This window comes from Phoca vitulina, unplaced genomic scaffold (genome assembly GCF_004348235.1).
Source record: "Phoca vitulina isolate PV1807 unplaced genomic scaffold, GSC_HSeal_1.0 scaffold53, whole genome shotgun sequence".
In the NCBI taxonomy this organism is placed as follows: Eukaryota; Metazoa; Chordata; class Mammalia; order Carnivora; family Phocidae; genus Phoca; species Phoca vitulina.
In genome coordinates this window covers 10,922,578-10,946,993 of record NW_022589756.1, presented here as the reverse complement: position 1 = coordinate 10,946,993, position 24,416 = coordinate 10,922,578, and the positions used below count along the sequence as shown (strand labels likewise).

Genomic DNA, 24,416 nt, shown 5'->3' with positions numbered 1-24,416 from the left:
GCAGGAGTAGGAAGACCTGTATTACAGCCCTACTACTGGTGACCAACCAGCTGCCTGTCCCTGGTCAAGTCATTTAACTTTTTGGGTATTCCCCTCCCAATCTATAAAATTGGATGGAGGGCAGAGCTGGATTATATGTTAAGGCTTCTTCCAGATGTAAGATTACTATGATCTTATATAAGGAAATTAACACTTAAAATGGTTGCCCAATTTACTCAAAGCTTTTAAATCAGTGTATGGACTAATTTTAATCTAATAAAACAAAGTCTAGGACATGCTCTCACCTAGCATGTGATAGGCTCATAAGAAGAACACACTTCATGTAATTTAATTTATACTAACTGTAACCTCTACCATCTTATAAATAACATTAATGTAGAACCAAATCCTGGTCTCTTTTAGGAACTGACCAAAACAGCTACAAACAGAATGGCCCCCATCCCATGTAAGCAGTATACCCACCTTTCACTTTCATTGTTGCCCAGGAATGTTCCAAACTGTGAGGCATATGCATGCTCAAAGAGCATGATGAGGAAATTCTCATTAAATTCAAAAGAACAAGGAAACTGACGAAGTATCTGCCACACACAGTCCAAGAAGAGAAGAAATACGGGTGACTCCCACTTCTGCTTACTATTACAATAGGCTGACTGTGCACAGCGCTGTTGGAATGGGTGGCCAGCCTAAGACAGAAGATGGAAATGTGACAGTCACAGCCTAGTGAGAGCACATTTATAGCACATTCCATTAACATTATTTCACACAGTTGCAACAAAACTCTTATTAAATGGAACATCATATAATTTGGATGGCTGCTATTTAGATTAATGATTTCTTGGTTTAAAACAATTTTCAGCAGCTGAGGAAAAAAACACAACTTCCAAATATTTAACAAGGCTGTGCAGTTAAGGCATAACCATAAGAACTGCAATTATCCTTGGTGAACTTAAAGTAAAATTTTCTAGGTCTCTATAATTTGTAGCAAAGTCAAAGAATATAAGGTCTTTAGGTACCAAACAAAAGACAGCTATCACCTTTTATCTCTCCAAAGCGTTACAGATTATTGTAAACTACATAAGCCTCACCACTAAATGGAAATAAATATGGAGCTCTCACACACAGATTTTATAAGGTCACTCCTCATACTAAATTTTTAATTACATATGGAAAAGAGTTATTATCATGAAGAAATCTTTATGAATACTTTTATATTGGAGATAAAATTGTCCCTAGTTCCCCTCTTCTCTTGAAAAGAACTGGAAGAGTCTGACCTCTACTGACTAAAGGAAATTTAAGAATCATTCGGATCTCTGGCCCACCCAGAAACTGATTACTGACCTTATCCCAAATCACACCCTTTAGGTATTTCACACACTTGCTTTACCTTTAGGTCCTTATATTACCTCATCTGACAAAGAAAATGCTATGAACATTTTCCAGTGGCTAACGGTATTTTGATACCCATTAATATGGTGATATTTAAGTAAGTAAAATCACAGTCATTTATTTGTTTGCTATGCATCATGAGGAATGTTGCTGAAGAGATTTTTACCAAATATTTGGGATGGTCTGACTTGAACAGAGCTACACGTTAGTCATCAGGCAGGGTAGATAGACATGGCATACATAACAGCATTAACACATAATAAATCTGAATTTTAACTAGAAGGGCCAGAAATGATTTTTCTCCAGAGATAATTCTACTTTCAAAATATATCTAAATGTTTTTCTTAATCACAATTATTTACTAAGTTACACAGTGTATATACATTTATAAGTTAACCTCTGACTTGGGAGGATTTCAATCTATTTTATGAGGCCTTTATTTCAGTTGTCATTCAGCATATGTAATAACACTGCATTATGTCCTAGGGATAAAAGAGAAATTGGGCATGGTTCCCTGACCTCAAAGGAGTCATTTTATTTGGGTCTAGTTTAGGGAACAAGGCATGAAGACAATGGATCGATTTTTAGCTGTGAAGAAGGTTAAGGTCCCAAAGACTTCACGAGAGTAGCGACATGTAGCTATATCTTAAAGCATGAGAAGGATTTCACCTGGCGGGGCAAGAGGACAGAGTGGAGCCCGACAAGCAAAAGGCAGAAAGTGCTAGAGCACGTGCCTTATAATTACAAGTCCTCACACCCTCTTCCTGCCTTGTTTATGTTTTTTATCTCTAGACTGTTCTACATTCTTTGTTATTTCCTCTGTAGGTAACAAAGTACAATTAGTGAGAGTTTGTTGAGGGAATGAAATGCCAAATGAGCAAAATAAGGAAAGAGAGGCACAAAAATTGAGAGGCAGTAAAGATTATAAACGTGTACTGAGAGGAAGAGAGATTAACTGCTCCCAGAAAAGTAAACATACAATTTAAGCATTTTAATCAATCAAAATTTCATACATTCTCTCCACTCCTGCAAACTGGGATCACATCAATTATTAGCATTTCCTGTGCACACCAAGCAGTTTTTCTCACCTGTAGCCACTCTCTTTCTATCAGGGCCTCAAAACCACGGATGGTCCTGCTTCTTGGTTCCAAGATGATCTGGGCCAGGGAGGTAACCTGAAGTGTGGAATCAGTTCCTTCTGTTCCATGGATCAATATGGATGCCCCTTCCCTGATAGAAAAATCCAGAGTACAAATGGGATACTCCCAACACGGTCAATCAACTCTGTTAATAACAAACATTTACTGAGTACAGTATTTCCAACTCTTGCATTCTGCTCCGTCCAGTAGGGTTGAGAGTTGAAATAAGGCACATGAAGAGAGCTTCTCTTAGGAAAGAAAAACTATGGGTTCCAAATTTCACATGGCAAGAACCTCTTTAAGTTATAACAACCTTCACAAAACATTTTAGTTGAATTTTTTCTCCTTTAACAAAACCCAAAAGCAGTCCTTATCACCACAATAGGTGCTTATGTTTTCTGCCTTAATAGTTGATTAAAGCCCTTCTCATCAAACCTAGAAACATACACTTGAAGTTATTTTTCTGTATCTCTCTGACCTTGATTCTACCTTTTCACCATCAGCTGACTATAAGGACGCCTTCATAAACTGTAATGTAATGGATCTAGGAAACAAGACCCGAACCACACTTTCCGAAACATGAAAACAAGAAGAAACATTTATTTTTTTAAGATTTTATTTACCTATTTGACAGAGAGAGACACAGCGAGAGAGAGAACACAAGCAGGGGGAGTGGGAGAGGGAGAAGCAGGCCTCCCGCAGAGTGGAGAGCCCGATGCGGGGCTTGATCCCAGGACGCTGGGAACACGACCTGAGCTGAAGGCAGATGCCTATCAACTGAGCCACCCAGACGCCCCAAGAAGAAACATTTAAAAAAAAAAAAAACAAAAAAAACAAAAAAAACAAGCATAAAACTGTCAATCTAGAAAGTCAGTGGCAATGATACTACTATACCATAATACTTAGAAGGAGTCTGGGACCCCATTATTCTAAAGACAGTAGAAGAAAACACCAAAAACTAAATTAAGTACATCTCCCATACCCTTCTTCCAACTCTCATATTGAAATGACAGTGAAGAAAATATTAAGAAAAAGGAAAATAACCTCACCACTTTCCCATAAGAATTTCAAGTTTGGTTACTGCTATTAATTCTTGTACTTATATCCTTTATGTAGCTATAACAAAAGGTAACTGCTTATTATTTCCACTTTTATTATAAACATTTTCCCATGTTTCCATATCACCTTTAGAAGTATTGTATTAATGGTTATATAATATTCTTAGGTGATCAACTAAAATTTACTTAAATGTCTTAAGAGTTATTTAGGTCATTGCTAATTTTTGTTACACTGTACTTAGCTTTTTGTCTTCTGTGGAATTATTTGAGAGTTCTTAATTTGAAAATAAGACTCCCTGTCATTCACCTAAGGTTAGGTTAACAACCTCATTCTTAGGATGAAATCTTGTGACTAGGTAGCAGAGTATGAGCAAGTACTTTAAGGCTTCTGATGTATACATTGAATCGCTATATCTTAGTTATCTGTGGTATATTTTCAATTTAACTCAATTCATTCAAGGTCTATTCTTACATTTTGAGCAATTAATTACAAAGGCAGATTTTTATGGAGGTATAAGTAATAAGCCAGTATATATCAGAAAAGGGAACCCAAACATGGCAAAATAAACCAAAACCTTCAACTCTTATGAGAATGTGGAAGTCCCTGTTTGTTTCCGGTGGCCAGCTGAGTCTAAACAAAGGTGGAGTTAAATACTGTTCTGCACCTCGGTTTGCCTTGACCTGCAGCATCCCATTATTATGGCTGCAAACTCAGACAACATGGTGATAAGTGTTCATTCTCATTTACAGTTCATAAGAAACCAGAAGCTTCTGTATTCACCATGCAAGGGGAAATCTCTTTAACTTAGGTTAAAAAGAAACGAAACCCTTCAAATTAATGTCTCATCATTCCGTAATATTGATTTCTCTGCCTCAGAACTTCTTTAACTCCCATATCCCGTAAAGCCTAAGACAAAGAACAGTGACAGCCTGCGAATCCCAACGCCAAAATCTCTACCCATTACTGGTTTTGTCATTAACTCACCACATAATCTTAAGCAACCTGTTCTATGATCAATTTCTCACTAACCGTAAAAACATTACATGTGTATTTCCTTAGTTTGGAAGCATCAATAAAACAAATTACAGTCTCAAGGAAAAGTGCCATCCAACTATGTGGTGGCGATTCTTATACCTACCTATTGTTTCAGAGGAATCCCCTTCTTAAAAAGGGCATTCTAAGCTTCTGCAACAACTTATACCAATCCTTCTGCCTCTGTGTTCAAGTCTTCTGCCTCAAGTCTCAAGGATTAGCAACCTTCAACTGAGTGAATAAACTTAAAATCACTTCATATACTTCACATCACTGCCCTCAGGTTTGCTCAACTTGAGATCCTGATATAACTACACATATCAAGTAGTTAATAAGATATCTGAGAAATGAGAAAGAATCATTTTACTGTGTAACAGAATTACATGTTCCTTTTCACTGATATTTCAAAAGTAAGAAGGCAGGTTGGGCCCTCTGAGAGCAAATAAGAAAACTTCTTTTCATTCTTTTTCATGGTTTAAGAAAAGGAAAATTGGTAGATTCACAATTGAAGGATTTTATAGAAAAAAAATAGTTCCTTTAGTACTTAAAAAAAAAGTTGTATCATTGAAGATGTGTGTATGTATGTGGTTCATTAATCATCAATTAAATACCAGACTCTATGCACATACTTCATCGATAACTGAATGGCAATGACTATCTTATGTAGTAATTTATACAATGATCTGAACATAAGGCATAGACCAGGCGCAAACTTTAACACAATATATAAACGTAGTCTGGATAAGAGCAAAGTCTAGTTAGCAGTACGTGTCCCATTCTGGAACACTGAAATACACTTTACCTGTCGATACACTGAGCTGCTAGACAAGCAGTTGTAAGAATCTCTTTGATGTGCGTCAGCCAGTTCGAAGCCTCCAATCTACCGAGCCATCGGTCCATGTTATGTGTTTGGTCATTACAAGCTTCCACGAGTTTGATTAAGCTCTCCTGAAGAATGTGATACCTTTAAAAAACAAGAAAAAGTAAAAAAGAAAATAGAAAATACAATGATGAAGGAGAAACCAAACCAAAACCCCAACCTCCACTATATCCAAGAGGCAAAGTAGCTCAAAATAGTATAAAAATATTTACCTTGCTATACAATAACTTGACAATTAAACACTGAAAAACTAATATTTAAACATGGTTGCAAGGAAGCTTAACACGCCTGTCATGGTAAATCATTCCTCAGATGAACAGATTAAACCAGTTCACACAGCTGAATTATCTGACTAGGGAATAGGACAGAACACTGCCATTTTGTGACAAGTCACGAGGCCACACCACTGACATCTGCCATCCTGTTCCCACAGATCCAACACTAGACACCTGGTACCTTCAGCAGGGATGGCCAAGGCCAGCTCAGACCCCACTGTTTTATTAGCTCCAACCCCCACCCACCCATTCCAGAAGCCCTTATAAACCTCTAACTGCAAACATAAACAAAAGATATTGGAGGAAATACGATGTGAGAATAGGTGGGTGTGGGGGAAAGGAAGTCTCTAGTCAGAATTCTGACTTAGAAAAATATACTTATCTGTAGCATATCTGTTCACTAAGTGTGGTGACCAGTGATCTACTAACAGAGAAACAGACCTTGCAGTGATGAAATTGCAGAGTTCACTTAGAGAAAGCATGCTTTTGGGCAAGTCCAAGATTAAGTTTCCCCCTCATCTTATAAAACATGACAGGATATCCAGCCAATTTCTGACTTTAAGTTAATGGGTAGGTTCGTTTGAGAACTTGTGATCTTTGAACAGCTAAGGGCTCACTCACTCTAATTTGCTTCTAATAAGAGTCCATTACTGTCTCCAGAGTCTTTTACCTCTCAATGGACTTATGAATCCGCCTCCACTGGGGATAATGAGCTTCTTGTTCAAAGCCGCCGCCTTTGGCTCTAGCTTGCTGAGCTACATTTAAAGATCGGGTGTCAATGATGTAGCCTCGTTTTCCTGCCCTGAGGGTAGCATTTATCAGCTTTTCATCTTCTTTGCACCTTCTCCCATTTGTGCCAGTGAGTGGCTGACCACTTCGCATGATTACCTAGAAGCACAATGCAGTTTAAAATTGAAGAATAGCTGCTTTGAAAGTTTCTGAAAACAGAAATGAATTACCTAGATTAAGAGCATCTCAAAAACAATTGTGTGACACTTTGAAATGTATTTGATCCTGAAACAAAGAAACAGCTCTATATATTTGCAATAATTAATAACTGTAAACAAAAATAAGCCCTGCACTGTAACAGTTTTTCTTCCTAATATCTCAAAATATTTCCACATAATACATTATAATTGCTAAAGAGATCAAACATTACAATTCATTTAGTCAGTAAATTGTTTACTGGACACAGCCTTGTAATACAAGAATAATGGCCTATGTGCCGGTAAACTTCTGTTTCAACTACATAAACAGGGTTGGCAGGTTTTATCAAGAATTATAGGGATGGCTGGGTGGTTCAGTCGGTTAAGCGTCTGCCTTTGGCTCAGGTCATGATGGTCCTGGGATCGAGTCCTGCATCAGGCTCCTTGTTCATTGGGGTGCCTGCTTCTCCCTCTGCTTGTGCTCTCTCTGACAAATAAATAAATAAAATCTTTAAAAGAATTGTAAAGGGCCACCTGGGTGGCTCAGTCGGTTAAGCGTCCAACTTTTGGTTTCAGTTCAGATCATGATCTCAGGGTCTTGAGACTGAGCCTCATGTCAGGCTCTGCATTCAGTGGGGAGTCTGCTTGAAATTCTCTCCCTCTGCCTCCCTCAAATAAATAAATCTTTTTAAAAAGGAAAAGAATTATAAAGAGAAAAGTCACCAATGGTAAGATAAAAAAGCTTATGTACTATTCTTCTTGTGGGAATCATTTTTAATATCTTGAAAGCTGCTTGTCTATTATTTATTATCCTATGGCCCTCTTTCATCCTTTTCAGTATTTCAAGACCTAGAAACTTGTTTCCAAAGACCATCAACTATATATTTTGAAAGTTTGATTTTGAAACTTTTCTCAAGAAATCAGTATTATACTGGTCTCTTCCCTGGTGAACAGTTTAGAGTTATTTCCATTTCATCCCATAATATACGCTGTTATATTAACTACCTTGAAATTTAACATGATGAAGAAAGGTCATCCAGAAGATGACAACAGTTAACTCCCAGTCTGCGCTAACCATGTAAATGGACACATAGTATATTTAATATTTTTTAAAATGCTTTGTAATGAACACTGATTAACAGAAACACTACTGAGCAAACAGGATAGATGACCTGATGTCAAAGTAGCAAATTTTTAGAAATCTTTTTATTCTAAATATCCGTATTTACTATCCAGGGAAAAAAGGGAAATGGAATATGACTATAACTTATGCACTAATTTACTACTGGTTTCAAAATGAGAAACAGAGTTACTGACTGAGAGAAAATAAGAGAACAGAAATAGATTTAGAAAATATTTAGGGGGCGGCTGGGTGGCTCAGTCAGTTAGGCATTCAACTCTTGATTTCGGCTCAGGTCATGGTCATAGGGTCGCAGGATCGAGCCCCACATCAGGCTCCATGCTCCTGCTTAGGATTCTCTCTCCCTCTGCTCTACCCTACCCTCACCCTCAACTCGTGCACTCTCTCTCAAAACAAAAAAAAAGAAAGAAAGAAAATATTTAGGAAACACACAGCAAGTGCTTGCCTATTCAAGTACTGACTCCTGTGTTTACTAAAGTTGTAACAATAACATGTGTCACTCTTCTCCATTTTGAAAATAAAAATGTCTGCTCAATTTACCTTTTACAGGGAAATTTAGTAAAGATAATTAAAAAAAGTATCTTACCATTATTTTGGTTGGAGAAATTTATTTTTCTACCTAACAGTATTATTTTAAGTGTCAAATGAACATTAGTTCCCTTTGTACTGAGTCCTGAAGATAAGCCTATCTGGCCTTTCTAATTTTGAGCAGCATCATGAAAAAAATTCAAGATCATATCCTAATCACAAAACATACTATTCCTGATTCCCTAAAGTTTAAAAGAAGGAAGTCGTAGCGGAGAGACTAATCACATCTATGAACAAGTACACAGAAAAGGGAATATTTCTAAGAAAAGATCCGCAAACGAAGACTTTCACTGGATCAAGCAGCAGTACCATACACTTACTTACCATTCCATTTTTTTTATGATAATAGCTGAGTACTGGGAAGCGTCCTCCATGTCGAAACATAGCTACCTTTCGAAGAGCTTCATCATCAATGGATCTGGGAACTATGACAATTGGCGGGTAAGAAGGGCAGACGGCAAATTCCTTATTGACATAGCTTAACCTCCATTCACTGGTCTGAAAAACACAAAATACTTCAAAGCTAAGCAAGTATCTCAATGTCACAAAATAATCTGAAAATTTTAAAAGGATCTTAGAGATCAACTTTCATACAATGAAGAAGCCATCTCTCAGGAATTTAATATAAGGATACCTAACCCATACTTGAAGGAGTTCTATTCTTCAGAATCAGCTTCTTGCTATGCTAGGGATCCTCTGTTCCTAGAAAGTGCTTCCTTATATTGAGCAAAATGTGGCTACTGTAACTTCCTCTATTGTTTTTACTGTGATTTCAGCACAAATGCCTATTTCACATGGCATCCTATTAGCTGACATCATCCCATTCATCTTTTTGGGTATCATTTACTTTTTTTTTTTTGGTATCTTCAGTATAGCAACAGGAAGAGTATAATACTCTAGATAATGCTCAACCAGAACAGATGAGAATAGAGCTACTACATACATCAAATCCCTTGTTCTCTTCTGTTATTTGAAAAAAAAGGAAATCTAGAAAGACTGGTAATATCTTTCTTAAAACAATAATGACTTAATACTAAAAAAAAGTTATACTTAGGAATCAATGAAATAATTCCTAACTCACTATACTAAGGACTAAAAGTATACAACATAAAATTATCCAATGACAACTTACTTCAAACATCAAAAATAAAAACCACTTGAAGACTGTAAAAAGCTTTTTACAGTTAAAAAAATAAAATTATGTATATGCACATTTTGATATATTCTGATAAATCAGAGCTGGCCTAACATGCTGGTCATGGGTTGCAGTACCAAGAAGATAAAATCGAAGTATGTTCAGCATACTGTAGAAAAAGAGAATTTTTTTAAAAAACCCTTTTACATGATACCATATATTTTTAAATTAAGCCATTTTCATTTTTCAGTTATTCTCTTTACCAATTTTAAAGAGAGTTTCTAAAAGATTTATTGTTTAAAAAAAGGAATTTACCTGTTTCCTGCTCACTTCCATCTCATAATTCCCTTTCCCCAGAGGCAACCATTTTCAACTCTTTTAGCTTTAACTCTGGCGTTTACCTCCAAATTTCTAAATAATATGACTATACTATTAGTTCTTGAATTTCACGATCAGGTATTACTTATTGATTTCCTACTCTGGAGAATGGTAGGATCGTCCACTGACCTGCAATACCACTTTCTGGCATATATTAAGTTTCCATACATAGAGGGCTCTCTATTCTGTCCCACTGGTTTATTTGTAGTAAGTCCCATAGCTTTTAGAATAGACTTGATATTTAGTAGGCTAAGTCTCCTCCTCCCTTTTTTTTTTTTTTTTTTTTTTTTGCTCTTCAAGAGTACCTGGGCTCCTCTCGGTCCTCTGCTTCTCTGTGCAACTTTTATCAAATTTCATGTAAAAACCCACAGTAGTTTTAACAAGACTGCATTGACTCTACAGATTCATTTGAAGACAATTACATCTTTAAAATATTCAGTCTCCTTGTCCATGAGCACAGTATCTCCTACCTTTTTAAAGCTTTCTTAATTTTTTCAATAAAGTTGTATAATTCTCTCAGTAAAAACCTTGCATATCTTTTCTTTGATATATTCATAGAAACCTTATATTTTTGTTGCATTTTAGTTGTTTTCAAAATTGTGTTTGGTGTAGAGAAATGCTTACAATCTCAAGATTCTTTCAGCTTCCTGCGTACACAAGCATATAAGCAACAATGACAGTCTTGCTTCTTTCATTTCAATCCTTGTACTTCTTATTTTTCCTTCTTGTCTTACTGAACAAGCAACGAGTAGTGGTTGGTGGGCATCTTGTCTCACTCTTGAACTTAAGGGAATAGTATGTTTTATATGTTTTTGTTTTGGGTAGCTTTATCAGATTTACCAGGTAGCACTTACCAGATTATGTAAATTCACTTCAAATCCAATTCTGCCAAGAGCTTTTATCAAGAATAGATGTTTAGTTCTATCCTATTGGGTTTCTTTTCTATTTTAATTTTATTACACCATTTATGTAATTTGTCTTTCCTCCCTAATTTTGTGATATTCTCTTTGCCTTACTATTTAATAGCTATACTACAACACATTAGGTAAAGATTTCTTTTTTATTGTCTTGCATGGTGTTTGCTGAGACACTTTAATCTAAGAGCTTGTGACTTTCATGGATTCTGGAGAACTCTAGACCATTACCTATTTGAATAGTGCCTCTCTTCCATTTTCTCTATTATCTTCTTCCTGAACTCCCATTTAATAAATGTTGTTGGATCTCCTCCCTGTATCATCCATGCATGTATCTAAATTCTCTATCATTTTTCCCATCTTCCTTGTTTCTCTGCTCTGTACTCTGAGCAATTACTTCAGATCTATATTTCGGATCATTGATTCTCTTTGTTTCTAATCAGCTACTTAACTTTACATTAAGTTTTTTCTCTTCTTTTTAATCAACTTTGAGATTTTATTATTTGTATGAAAAATAAACTAGAGGGCGCCTGGGTGGCTCAGTTGGTTAAGCGACTGCCTTCGGCTCAGGTCATGATCCTGGAGTCCCTGGATCGAGTCCCGCATCAGGCTCCCTGCTCGGTGGGAAGCCTGCTTCTCCCTCTCCCACTCCCCCTGTTTGTGTTCCCTCTCTCGCTGTGTCTTTCTCTGTCAAATAAATAAATAAAATCTTTATAAAAAAAAATAATAAACTAGATCCATTTAGAGTGCATGATTTCCTGAGTCTTTGACAGTTGTATACACCCATGAAACCACCCCACCACAATCAAGATAACAAACATTTCAATCATCTCCCACAAAATCCCACGTGTATTTTTGTAATCTGTATCTTCCCCTCCACATCCCAAACTAGGAAGTCATTAATCTGCTTTCAGTCACTTTTGGTGTTTATCTAAAAAATCTTTGCCTAATCTAAGGTCATAAAGGTTTTCTCCTGTGTTGTCTTCAAGAAGTTTTACAGTTTTAGCTCTTATTTCATCCATATATAGGTCTACGCTTATACCAATAGGGTATAGCTCATTTCATCCAATAGGGTATTAGCTCTTATTTCATCCATGTATAGGTCTTCCTCATACCAATACCACATTCTCTTGATTATTGTAGCTTTATATTAAGTTTTAAAATCAACGCAAGTAAATCATTTATTTTTTTGAAGTTGTTTTGGCTATTCTAGTAACTTTGCATATTCACATACATTTTAGGATAGCTTTGTCAATTTAAACAAAACAGCTATTGGAATTTTGAGAGGATCTGCATTGAATCTATAAATCAATTTGGAGACAACTGTCATCTTTATAAAAAAATTTCATTTATTTATTTGAAAGAGAGAGAGAGAGCACAAGCGGGGGAGGGGGGAGCGGCAGAGGAAGAGGGAGAAGCAGGGTCCCCGCTGAGCAGAGCGCAACATGGGGCTCGATCCCAGGACCCCAGGTATCATGACCTGAGCCGAAGGCAGACGCTTAACTGACTGAGCCACACAGGCACTCCAGAGACAATTGTCATCTTAATGAGAGGTTAGCAAACAATAATCTGCAAGCCAAATCCAGCCTACTGCCCATTTTTATAAATAAAGTTTTACTGGAACATAGCACTACCAATTCATTGATGTGTTATCTATTGCTGTTTTCATGCTACAACAGCAGAGTGGTACAGTTGTAACAGAGACTGCATGACCCACAAAGCCTAAAATATTTACTTTGTTGTCCACTACATAAGTCAGCCCACTACTGATCTTAACCATACCGTCTTCTAATCCATGAACATGGTATATCTCTCCATTTATTTAGATATCTTTAACTTCTCTCTGCAATGTTTTGTGTTTTCCAGTGCACAGAATCTGCACTTCTTTTGTTAAATTTATTCCCAAGTATTTTATTCATTTTCAGACTGCTTGTTGCCAATACAATTAGTTTTGGTATATTTATATCGAACAACCATGCTAACCTTGCTAACCTTGCTTATGAGTTGTAAGTATTTTATTGATTTCTACTCTTATTTTTACTATTTCATTCTTTCCAGTTACTTTGTTCTTTTTTTCATAGCTTAAGTTGGTGATTTTGGACCTTTTCTCCTTTTTTAATCTAAGCATTCTAAAGCTGTAGGTTTCTCTTTAAACATTGCTTTAGCTGTATCCCACATATTTTGATGATGCATTTTTATTATCATTCAGTTCAAACTATTTTCTCATCTCCTTTATGATTTCATTTTTGACTCCCAGATTATTTACAAGTATTTTGTTTAATTTAGAATATTCTACTAAAAAAACTAATTACCTTAGTTTACTGATTTCTAATTTAACTTCTTTGGGCCTAGAGATTATACTTTGCATGCTTTCAATCTTTTTAATATTGAAATTTATTTAATAGCCCTGCATTCAGTCTCTCCTGGGGAACATACCATGTGCTCTTGAGTACTATATATTATACAGAAGTTGTGACTAGCATTCTATAAATATCAGTGTTGTTCAAATCTTCCATGTCTTGTTTTGTTGTTGTCTAGTTGTTTTTAGCCTAGTTGTTCTATTAATTGCTGTGTTAACAATCTCATACCATGATCAAGAATTACTTATTTCTTCCTAACTTCTATCAATTTTTGTTATTAGGCACATATATATATATAGTTATATCTTCCTAAAAATTTTATTATTATGGAATGACCCTTTTTATTTGATGATATTTTGTGTCTTGAAATCTTTTTTTTTAAATCCTGAATTAATGCAGCTACTTCTGTTTTTTTATCCACTGGATATTTTCCCATTTATTTATTTATTTTTCAATCTATGTCTTCATATTCAAAACGCATCTCTTGTACACAGCTTGTATTTGGATCTTGCCTTCTTTTTTTCTTTATGTCAGTCTGACAATCTTTGTCTTTCAATAGGAGTGTTTAGCTCATTGATACTAAAATAGTTGTTGATACTGCTGAAATAGAGTTTAACATTTATTTTCTGTTTATCCCTTCAGTTTTTATTGCTATTTTTTCTTTCCCACCTTCTGTTAGATTATTTAAATACTTTTTAGAATTGCATTTTAATGTACATATTAACTTTTAATTTATACCTCTTCCCATTTTTAAAAAAAGGATTGCTCTAGGACAGTGGTTCTCAACCAGGGATGATTTTGCATAGAGGTAACATCTGTCAATGTGTAGAGACAACCATAGGTTGGAGGGAGGAGAATTCTACTGGCATCTAGTGGTGCAAAAGATGCTGCCAAATATCCCACAATGCACAGGACAGATTCTCTCAACAAAGAATACAACTGTACAAGTATATTTATCCAGTCAGCCACCCCACACCCAATCACCTTTAACGTTATAGTTTCCGTATTTAATATGTCTAAATACACTATAAACACCACAAAGGCAATGCTGTAGTCTAAACAGTCATGTATATTTTAAAGACATTAGAAAGGAAAAAAATAGCCTGTTATATTTACCTAGGTATTTAGCATTTCCAATATTCTTCAATAATTCTAAATATTCAAGTTTCCCTCTGCTATTATTTCCCTTCAGTCTGAAAAACTTCCTTTAACATTTCTTATAGTAAAGGCATCTTGGCAATAAATTCTTAGGTTTCCTTTTATCTGAAAATGTTGTTTCACCTTCCTTCTTGAAAGATATTTTCACCACATACAAAACTCAAGGTTGGCAAGTTTCGTTCCTTTCAGCACTTTATAGTTTTCTCTTCTGGTTGCCAGGATTTGTGATGAACAGTCCACACTCATTTGATTGTTGTCTCTGTGTATGTTATGTTTGGTTTTTACCTGGCAGCTTTCAAGATCTCTTTACCGTTGCTCTTTGACAGTTTAACTATGATGTGCCTATGCAGGGTTTTCTTCTCATTTATCCTGTCTGGGGCTTGCTGAACTTTTTGAATTTGTATCATTCCTCAAATTTGGAAAGTTTTTGAACATTATTTTTTAAAATATATTTTCTACCTTATTCTCTCTAGTCTCTCCTTCTGGTTCTCCAATTACACATATGCTAGACATTCTGATATGTTCCACAGGTCCCTGAGGCTCTGCTTATTTTACTATAACTTATCCCCTCCCCCTTCTTTCTACAAAATAATTTCTATTGCTCTAATTTCAAGTTCATTGGTTCTGCTTTCTGTCACCTCTTCTGCTTTTTAACTCCTCCAGTGAATTTTTAATTTCAGATATAATTTTCAAAAAGTTCTAAGAGTTCCATTTGGTTCTTTCTGTATTTTCTATTTCTCTGTTGGTATTTCCTATCTTTTCTTTGGTTAAAGTCCTTGTGTGATGGGTGCCTGGGTGGCTCAGTCAGTTGGGCGTCTGCCTTTGGCTCAGGTCATGATCCTAGGGTCCTGGGATTGAGCCCTGATGTCAGGCTCCCTGCTCAGTGGGGAGTCTGCTTCTGCTTCTCCCTTTCACTCTGCTCCCCCTGCCCAGCCCCACCCCACACTCCCTTGCACATGCTATCTCAAATAAATAAAATATAAAAAAAAAAAAATCCTTGTGTGATAATTTAAACATCTGAGTCACCCTGCGGTTGGTACTTGCCAACTTTTTCCTTCAGAATGGGTCACAATATCTTAGCTCAATTTTAGACTGTATCCTGGACATTGCAAATGTTATGCTGTGGAAGCTCTGCATTCCATTATACTCCTTTGAAGAGAGTTAATGTTTTTTGTTTTAGTAGGCAATTAACTTTGTTAGATTTAAATTGCAAACTCTGTTAACCCCTGCTCTTGATTCTGACTGATCTCAGTCTGCTTCATGCAAGCACCACTCATGATCAGCTAGAGGTTCAAGGTTGCATACCACAAAATCAAGGTTCCCCTTCTCTAGCTCTCTGGTTGCCCCAAGACTTTCACCTGGTTCCTCCCACCAGATAGAAAGTGAGCTTTCAGTTGGAATGTTAGCGTTTCCACATTATCAATGCCACAACTATGATGACCTCAGGACAAAGCCCCCCAAATAGGAATTTCATTCTGCCATTCATTTTCTCTACACTTTGACCCCCTCCAAAATATGCTGCTTTCTGTTCAATTACCAGGGCTTTCAGGTGGTAGTTTTTTTGTGTTTTATTTATAGTTTGTCACTAATCTCTGCAGGAGATCTTCTCAGATAGAAGCTACTCAATCATAAGCAGAACCTTATCACCTTTTTTATATATAATTTCAAAAGTGGTAGATTGAGGGAGTACAGATATATTGTGTATGACTATTTCAACAAAGTACCTAAAATAATCTTTCATGATATCCTAGAATAAAAGCATGCTTAAAGTAGGAGAAACTTTAAAGATCAGTTTTGTTCAACACTTTCATTTTGTAGACATGGAAACTGAGTCCCAAAAAGTCAAGCAGCCAATAACATATCAGGGATGCAACACAAGATATCTTGATAGCTAGTTTTAGTACTGTCCTCTCAATACCACACATCTCTTTTGGACATAATAATGAAGTGGGGACTGGCTATTATAATTAAAAAGTTCTTCAGATGGTAAAAAAACAAAACACCTTACTCAAAGAATACTGATTAAGTGACAGAGGTGTAACCTGGCAGAGGATTTCTAATGATATATAGAAGGCCTTACCACCCTTTTGCCCTGTCCTGAGTAAATACACGCCTACATTCATTTACTCAACAAATATTTACCATTTGCCTATCATGTGTAAGCAATATAGCAGGAAACAAGAATGACATGGTTCCCGCCCTTGTAAAGTTTATACCTAGCAGCTTACATTCTAGCCCAGGAAAGAGACAACAATGAATAAGAAGTTTTGCACACTGTTGACTCCCTCCTACTTGAAACTCACTCTTCCCTTGGATTTTTCCTCCATTCACCTCTTAAACGGTTCAATCCTTGGCATCCTTTTTACTTCAGATGCTTTCCTTAGGCAATCTCGGTCTCTCCTCATGGTTTCCACAGTGTATGTGCTGATTACCCTCAGTTTTTCATTTTTAACACAGACCTCTCAAATAAGCTCTAGACTATCTCTTGTAGATATTCAATGACATGTACCATATAGGCCCTTTGAATTGCCATCACCCAAACTGAACTTAACTCATTCCCTTTAAACACCTTTCTCTTTCTGTTTTTCCCATCTCAATGGTATATCCTAGATACCACTGTCTGTTTTACCTTTCACGTCCAGTGAGTGGGTCACCAATGCCTTTTAATTCTACTTTATGAATCTTTCTGCACTATATCCAACCATCTTCTTTATATTATTCCAGTAGCTTCTTCAAGCAGTTTCTTAGCATTTTGCATCAGAATTGATTTTCTATAACACAAATCTAATAATGTCATTTTCCCTGTGCCTTGTGGATACTTTCGTCAGCACTTATTTCACTGTACTTGATTACTTAAATAACTGTGAGACTTTGAACAAATGGAAGGAAGGAACCATGCTTTGCTCATCTTAAATTTCCATCATCTAGTAATAGTACCTAAATACCTCAAACAAGGCATTAAAGATTTCTCATTACATCTGTGGATTACAAAATTTGCAGGAAAATACCAGAACTTCAAATATACAAATTGCTTAAATAATTGGCTAAACCAAAAAGAAAATGCCTACTAGGAAAAGTATTGAATCTAAATAAAAATTAGTAAGTAAATACAATAACAAAAACATAGGGCAGATCCCTTAGTAACACATATGAGAAGATGTATAAATTTTAGTTTATTTCATTAGTAACTTAATGCTCAAAAAAGCTAATGCACCTTTAAGCTGCCTTAAAGTCTCAGTAATAGTTCCAATCTATGCCAAGTGGTATGGGTACCATATTTTAAGAGAATAAATGACAAACTGAAGGCCCTGCTGGGAAGAGCAACCAGGACAGTGTGCGGCCCTGAGGTCACAGTTGTTAGAAAAAGTTGAAGTAAATACTGATATTTAATCTGCAGAAAAGAAAACTTAATGGGGACATAAGAGTTCCTAATTTGAAGAAGAGTTCATGGTAGAGGAATAAGATAAGTTGAATAACACAAGGTAACATCAGAAACATTGGCTCTATGTACAGGGAAACAGAGGTCAGCTCAGAATTAGAGCTGTCCCCAAATGGGACACCGTTGTGTTTTTGCAAATTCTCCCACCCTAAGATTTCAAGCAGAGGCTAAATGACCACATCACGGACGTTTTTAGCACAGGGGATTTCTGCACAGAATAGGAGACTGATTTGAATGTTGACCTGTAGAATGCAGACTTAGACTGGTTCACTTATGGCACCTAACTCCAAGATAAATCATGGGCAGGTCATTTATACAGACAGTTTTGGGTACCCAAACAAATCATCCAGACATCTCCCTTCCTGATCACCACGTGACTGCCATTTTCCACCTAGGAAATAATTCTTCTAAGGTAACCGTTGGTGGTAGCTGATAACAGTACTGATAACAGTACTTAACTGCATAAAGTATCATGCATTTAAGAATGTTTACTATGCAGTTTTTAACGCAATAAAAACACTAAACGTAAGTGTAAATACAGGTAGTTATCCATGAACTATATAAAAATGCCCCATACAATAAGAATGTGAACTTCCTGTTCCTTTATCACTTCGCTGACATGGACATCTTTATTCTTTAAATTACATAGACTCTGGTCCCTATTTCTTGACACCCCCCCCCCCCAAACCAGGGCCCATTTACATAGGTGTGATGGAAGAAGAAAGAAGTAAAATTGCGAAGAATAAGAAAATCTGGTTCTAGTGACCTGGTCTTAATAACCCAAATTATAAAAACACAAAAATTATTCCACAGAAACAAATATGGTCTATGTTTCTCTAATGCTATCTTAAGCACAGAGTGGGTTCAACAGACTTTTTTGGGATGGCTCAGAACCTAATTACTACATATAAAGTTGTTTCTATGGAGACGCTTTTAAAACAATCAACAATGAACTCAAAACATGTCAGGACTATCTTTATGAAGATCTTAATGTTTTACCAATGTCATTTTCAAAATAAAAAAAAGTAACATCTGGAATACACTGAAGAAAAAAGTAACATCTGAAATCCACTAGAAGAAAAATCCCTTGAGCTGCAGCATTGAAAACAAACTGTGCAAATCCCTGAATGGCAGAAGCTGCAGTACTAACTGCTAACAAAATTTCTTTTAGGCATGGGTAAGCCAACAACACTTTATTACTCATCAAAAGGAAGGGATCATTTCACAAGTAAGGTATTGGATTATTTCTTGTTACACATAGTTGTCTCAAACGTTACTCACAGCTGAAGAGTAGAGTTCAAACTCTTGCTCAGGAAGGAAAGAATGCCAGCCATCTTCTATCACTTCAAACATGGGCCGGTAAAAGAAAGGGTACATCAGAGTGATAGAGTCCAGGGTAGACAATGCCTAGGGCATAAAAAAGGAAACAAAAGAAAGATAAAGGAACATACTGCAATTTGAAACACTTTCTAACTGCCAAATTGGTATTAAACAAATACGGTCTAATAATGATGCACACCCAATATATTTTTCTCACATTGTATTTACCACTAGATACAATTATAGCTTACTGAAGCTAATTTCCATGCTTTTAGCATCTAACAAGGTACCTGGCACATAGCATACACTCAGTTAACACTTGCTGAATGAACAAAAGAACAAAATAAGTGTGCACGCCTATTCTAGAAGAAAAATTAACTCCTTTGACACCACTTTACAAAGCCTAATATAAAGGTCCAAATATTTCTGGGAATCAGAAAACAAACAGGTTTTGGTTAGAAAGCAACTGAGCCACCCAGGCGCCCACAACCACAATTTTCAATGCAAGTCAGCAGGCACTTTAGCAGGTACTAAGCATTCATATTCTGACTTGTGATCACATACTATGTCACCAGAGACAGGACTTTTCCTTTAAACACATTAATGCTGAAAGAACTGAAAACACTTCAATTCCAAAAGACAGTGGAAACTACATAGAAGCTTCATCAGACTTCCTGCTACATTTTAGAAAACTGAGCAATTGCCAGTTATTCTTCCAACGGGATTCTATTTGTGGCAGCAGATTATATTAGGGTATATGGATTCTTGATTAGAAAGAATAGCTCAACTGTTTTATATAAGAAATTCACTTTACTCCCAAGTCATGTCAAGATGTATACGGGAGGTGGGGAAGGAACTGGATACCAGGAAAAGGCAAGAGACCAGGTTCACGATGTATATTTACTATATTGTAAAACAATCAATAGAACATTCACTTCCTGAGGTCAAGGGTTTCTATATATTCAGTTTCTAAAGTACTTTAGGTACTATATACAGCCAATTAAACAGCTGATTAGTGTCAGATGTTAATGAAGCTAAATAAATGCAACCAGAAAGTGGGTAACAGGCTTTGCCCTATATTTCCTTTACCGTTATCCTTTACCGTATGCAACTTCACTAACACCCACCAACTAGCTATCTCGTAAGTTATAAAAGGGATAAGAAGAAACATGTAGACTGGTCAGTGAAAATCCAAACCCACAACTGAAAAAAAAAAAACCAAAAACATGCTCAAATGAAATGGGTCAGTAGCATTCCCCTGCCCAAACAGCAGGACAGTGTTTCAATTTAACAGCCTAGAAACCACAGTGTGTTTCTTACCCATGTTAACAAATTTGGCCAAATCAACGTTACTACATCACTTCCGAATGACAAGATATATAGTTCAGCTCATCTTCTCATTTCCTCTAAGTAAAATTTAGCAAAGGCAGAAAGTAAACCAGTTCCATGCCATTTTTCTCAGCACAACGGTTGTTTTATTTCTCTATTCTTATTTAAAAACCAAACAAGATCCTAATTACAGATTTTTAAACCTTTCTGCCTCCTTTTAATAGTTAAGTCAATAGCATTTGTTTTGGATACAAAGACCAGATTAGTCACTCAAAGACCAAAGGAAAAAAAAAATCAATGTATCTATAATTATCTAGAAAATACTATAAACATAAAGTTAATTGCTATAATTTAGTGGCAATGATTTAAAACAACACAATTTAAAATTTGAGTGTAAACCAAAATAGTTGGTTTGAATGGGGAAGAAAATGGTGTGAGCTCCTCCATTTAAATATTAAATTATCCAAGTAAAATGTCTATTATTTGGAATCTGAGCAGATACTCAATATTGTTGATACAAATATAAAACAAACACACCCTGTCTTAAGCAAACCTGATGTATGGAAAATTCAGACTTACTAAAGACAAACAAAAGACTATAATCATTGGTGATAATTGCTTACTTTTATAAAAGAAATAACTTTTTAGAAAAGCCTTACCATATATACATACAATGGACTATTATTGAGTCTTAAAAGAGAAGGAAATCCTGTCAAATGCTACAAGTGAGGCTGGAGGAATAAGTAACACTAAAAACTGTTATAAATCAATAAAATCCTATTACATTCCTGTAACAATGAATCAGGGTGAGGCTTTTCCTGTCAATTTTCAGTATGTGAGTCACAGAACATGACCAACTATCTACTAAAAAAACATGAGCTATACTGAGTCAGAATATAAGGTTCTTCCTTATATTTATTTTCATCAGATTTTGCTTCTGAAATATTTACCTCAATGGAACTGGCTATATTCAAACATTCTTCCATTCCAGGAATATCCAACTGAATTATTCGAAAATCTTTACATTTTATGATGATGGTACCCAGTGGTCCCACAAACCTGTAAAAAATTACAAATTATGCTTAGGAACATATATATTTCTATCTTTAAACATATGATTATTTCCATGAAAAGAGAATGTAATTGTAATTACCATCTATATTCAACTTTCTTCTCCCCAATTAGTCTAATTAAGGAAGAGTCAAGACTGTGTTATTAAAATGTGAGCCATAAATTACATTAAATACATATACTTAAAAATTTTCAAATTCATAAAGTAATTCGTACTAGGCCAACTCTTTTAATGAAGATTATTTGGGGCCTTACTTCAAAGAATAGAGAAAAAAAAATCTGTAATTAATGTATTAAGTGTTCATATAGCATAGGAAAATACTTCATTTCAGATTTTACTTACTTCTAAGCTTGTAGTAGTTGATTTTAAATATAAGTATCTCTTTTTCAGTCTTTAAAAACTATGAACTTACAATATCTATTCTAAATCAATGCCATATCTACTCATAAAAAAGTTTTGTATCGGTAAATTTTGTACAAATGTAATTTTACCTTAATTGGAATTTTTGTCTTCCTTTTATTACTGTTGTTTTGTCTATACTTGCTGACAGCTCTGAGTTTTCTTTTGCTTTGCCACTGGTTGGCTCCTTTCTTTTCCATTAATACTTCTGAGTATTCCCTAAACTAGGAATTCTTAGATTGACCAAATGCTATTCATTTTACTTACATTTTGCCCAGTTTAGAAAGACAACTCCTACAGCTACTCTTCCTGAGCTCCATCTCAATTGTTAAGCATCCCTATGCCTCACATCACTGCATTGTTAATTTGGACAGGCAAACATTATCAGCATGGGTCAAATCCTACTAAAGATAATTCTACCAGACATCCACAACCTATCAACACACTGGAATGTCTCTTATAAAATTTATTCGGAAAACTCACACTCTTGGCACTTCTACTTCTGGCAAAGGTAGAACAACAGGGACCATATTTACCCTCCCACCTGAAACAACCAAAATAACTGGACAAAATATAAGAAAGAACTGTTTTCCAGACACTGGACATCAAGCAACAAAGAACAGAGATCTCTGGGAGATGGGAAACAGGTGAATCTTACAATTACCCCAGTTTATGGTTTTGAGAATTTCCAGGCTACAGGAGGGGGAACCTGGGGGGGGGGGGGCTTATAGTCTGAGGAGAGCATCTATATTAAAAAAGAAAGTTTCATATTAGTGACTTCAGATTCCACTATGCTGAAAAAAGAAGAGCAAGTCAAATTCAAAGCAGAAGAAATTAAATAAAGATCAGAACCAAAATCAATGAAATAGAAAAAAGGAAATTATAGGGAATAATAAAAGCAATGATGATTGCTTGAAAATAATAAAAGCAATAAAGCACTAGCCGAAGTGATCAGGAAAAAAGAAAGTCAGTCTCAATTTACCAATATCAGAAATGAGGGAAATGAGAATCACTACAGATTGTATGGCATTAAAAAAATAAGGAGGGGCGCCTGGGTGGCTCAGTCGTCGTTAAGTGTCTGACTTCGGCTCAGGTCATGATCCCAGGGTCCTGGGATCGAGCCCCGCATTGGGCTCGCTGCTCGGTGGGAAGACTGCTCCTCCCTCTCCCACTCCCCCTGCTTGTGTTCCCTCTCTCACTGTGTCTCTCTGTCAAATAAATAAATAAAATCTTTAAAAAAAAAAAAAAAGATAAGGAAATACTACGAATAACTTTATGCCAATAAATTCAACAGGATAAATGATACAGACTAATTCCTCAGAAGACACAAACTCAAGAAGAACATAATTAGTTCTATAGCTATTAAATAAACTGAAATTTTCATGAAAATCTTCCCCACCAAAAAACCCTCCAGGCCTAGGTGGCTTCACTGATGAATTCCATTAAACATTTAAGGAAAATATACTATCAATTCAAGACAAACCCTTCCAGAAAGCTGAAGAAGAGGCATTTATCAACTCATTCCATGGGGCCAGCATCACCCTAATACAAAAACCAAAGACATGATAAGAAAACTATAGACCAATATCCCTCATGAACCCAGGTGCAAAATTTCTAAACAAAATATTAGCAAATTAAATCCAACAATTTATAAAAAGGATAATATATCATGAACAGTTGGGGTTTATCATTTGAAAATCAAAGCAATTCATCATATTGCCAAACTGAAAAAGTAAAACCATATATATGATCATCGCAATAGATACAGAAAAAACATTTGGCAAAATTCAACATCTATTCCTGATCTTAAAAACCAAAAACAAAGAAAACCCCACTCTCAGCAAACCAGGACCAGAAGGAAACATCTTCAACCTGATAACAGCATTTACCAAAAGAAAGCAAAACCAAAACCAACAAAACACACCTACCACTAATCGCAGACTTAATGGTGAAAGACTAAATACTTTTTCACTAATATTAGGAATAACAGAGATGTCTGCTTTCACCCCTTCTATTCATCACTGTACTGACAGTTAATAGCCAGTGCAATGAGTCAAGAATAAATGGCATCCAGATTGGAAAAGAAGAAATAAAACTGTCTCTAGTGGCAGATGACATGATTGCCTACTTAGAAAAGCTAATGAAAAATACAAAAAAACTATTAGAATTAAAAAGTGAGGTTAGTAAGGCTGCTGGATATAAATTCAATACACAAAAATCAATAGTAGTCTATATACTATTGCAACAATTGTTTAAAATACTCAGGACTTGGTTTTTATTCAGGATGGTAAGGCTGATAGATCGATGACTGTCATTGAAAAGATAGTTTGTGACTCACAGTTCTCAAAGTGGGGGGGCACACTATGTCATGCAGGGCCACATGGGGAAGGATCAGGTCAGTCAGGAGGCAGATAGTGCAAGAGGAAAGCATGGGCCAGAATTTTTACTGTGACGTCTCATAGAAAGGAATGGGAAAGGCAGGGTAG

At 35.8% G+C, this 24,416-nt stretch overlaps 1 protein-coding gene across 1 annotated transcript in view; it reads right to left on the bottom strand.

Annotated features, from left to right (window-relative positions):
• MTMR9 (myotubularin related protein 9) overlaps positions 1 to 24,416 on the bottom strand; it is a 53,859-nt gene that overhangs the window by 19,145 nt on the left and 10,298 nt on the right. The window contains exons 2-8 of the mRNA XM_032389065.1: positions 21,410 to 21,518; positions 19,092 to 19,217; positions 8,751 to 8,924; positions 6,442 to 6,659; positions 5,419 to 5,580; positions 2,475 to 2,616; positions 463 to 683 (exon numbers count right to left, since the gene is read on the bottom strand). Of these exons, the coding sequence (XP_032244956.1) occupies positions 463 to 683; positions 2,475 to 2,616; positions 5,419 to 5,580; positions 6,442 to 6,659; positions 8,751 to 8,924; positions 19,092 to 19,217; positions 21,410 to 21,518 (1,152 nt within the window). The remainder of the gene's footprint in view (positions 1 to 462; positions 684 to 2,474; positions 2,617 to 5,418; positions 5,581 to 6,441; positions 6,660 to 8,750; positions 8,925 to 19,091; positions 19,218 to 21,409; positions 21,519 to 24,416) is intronic.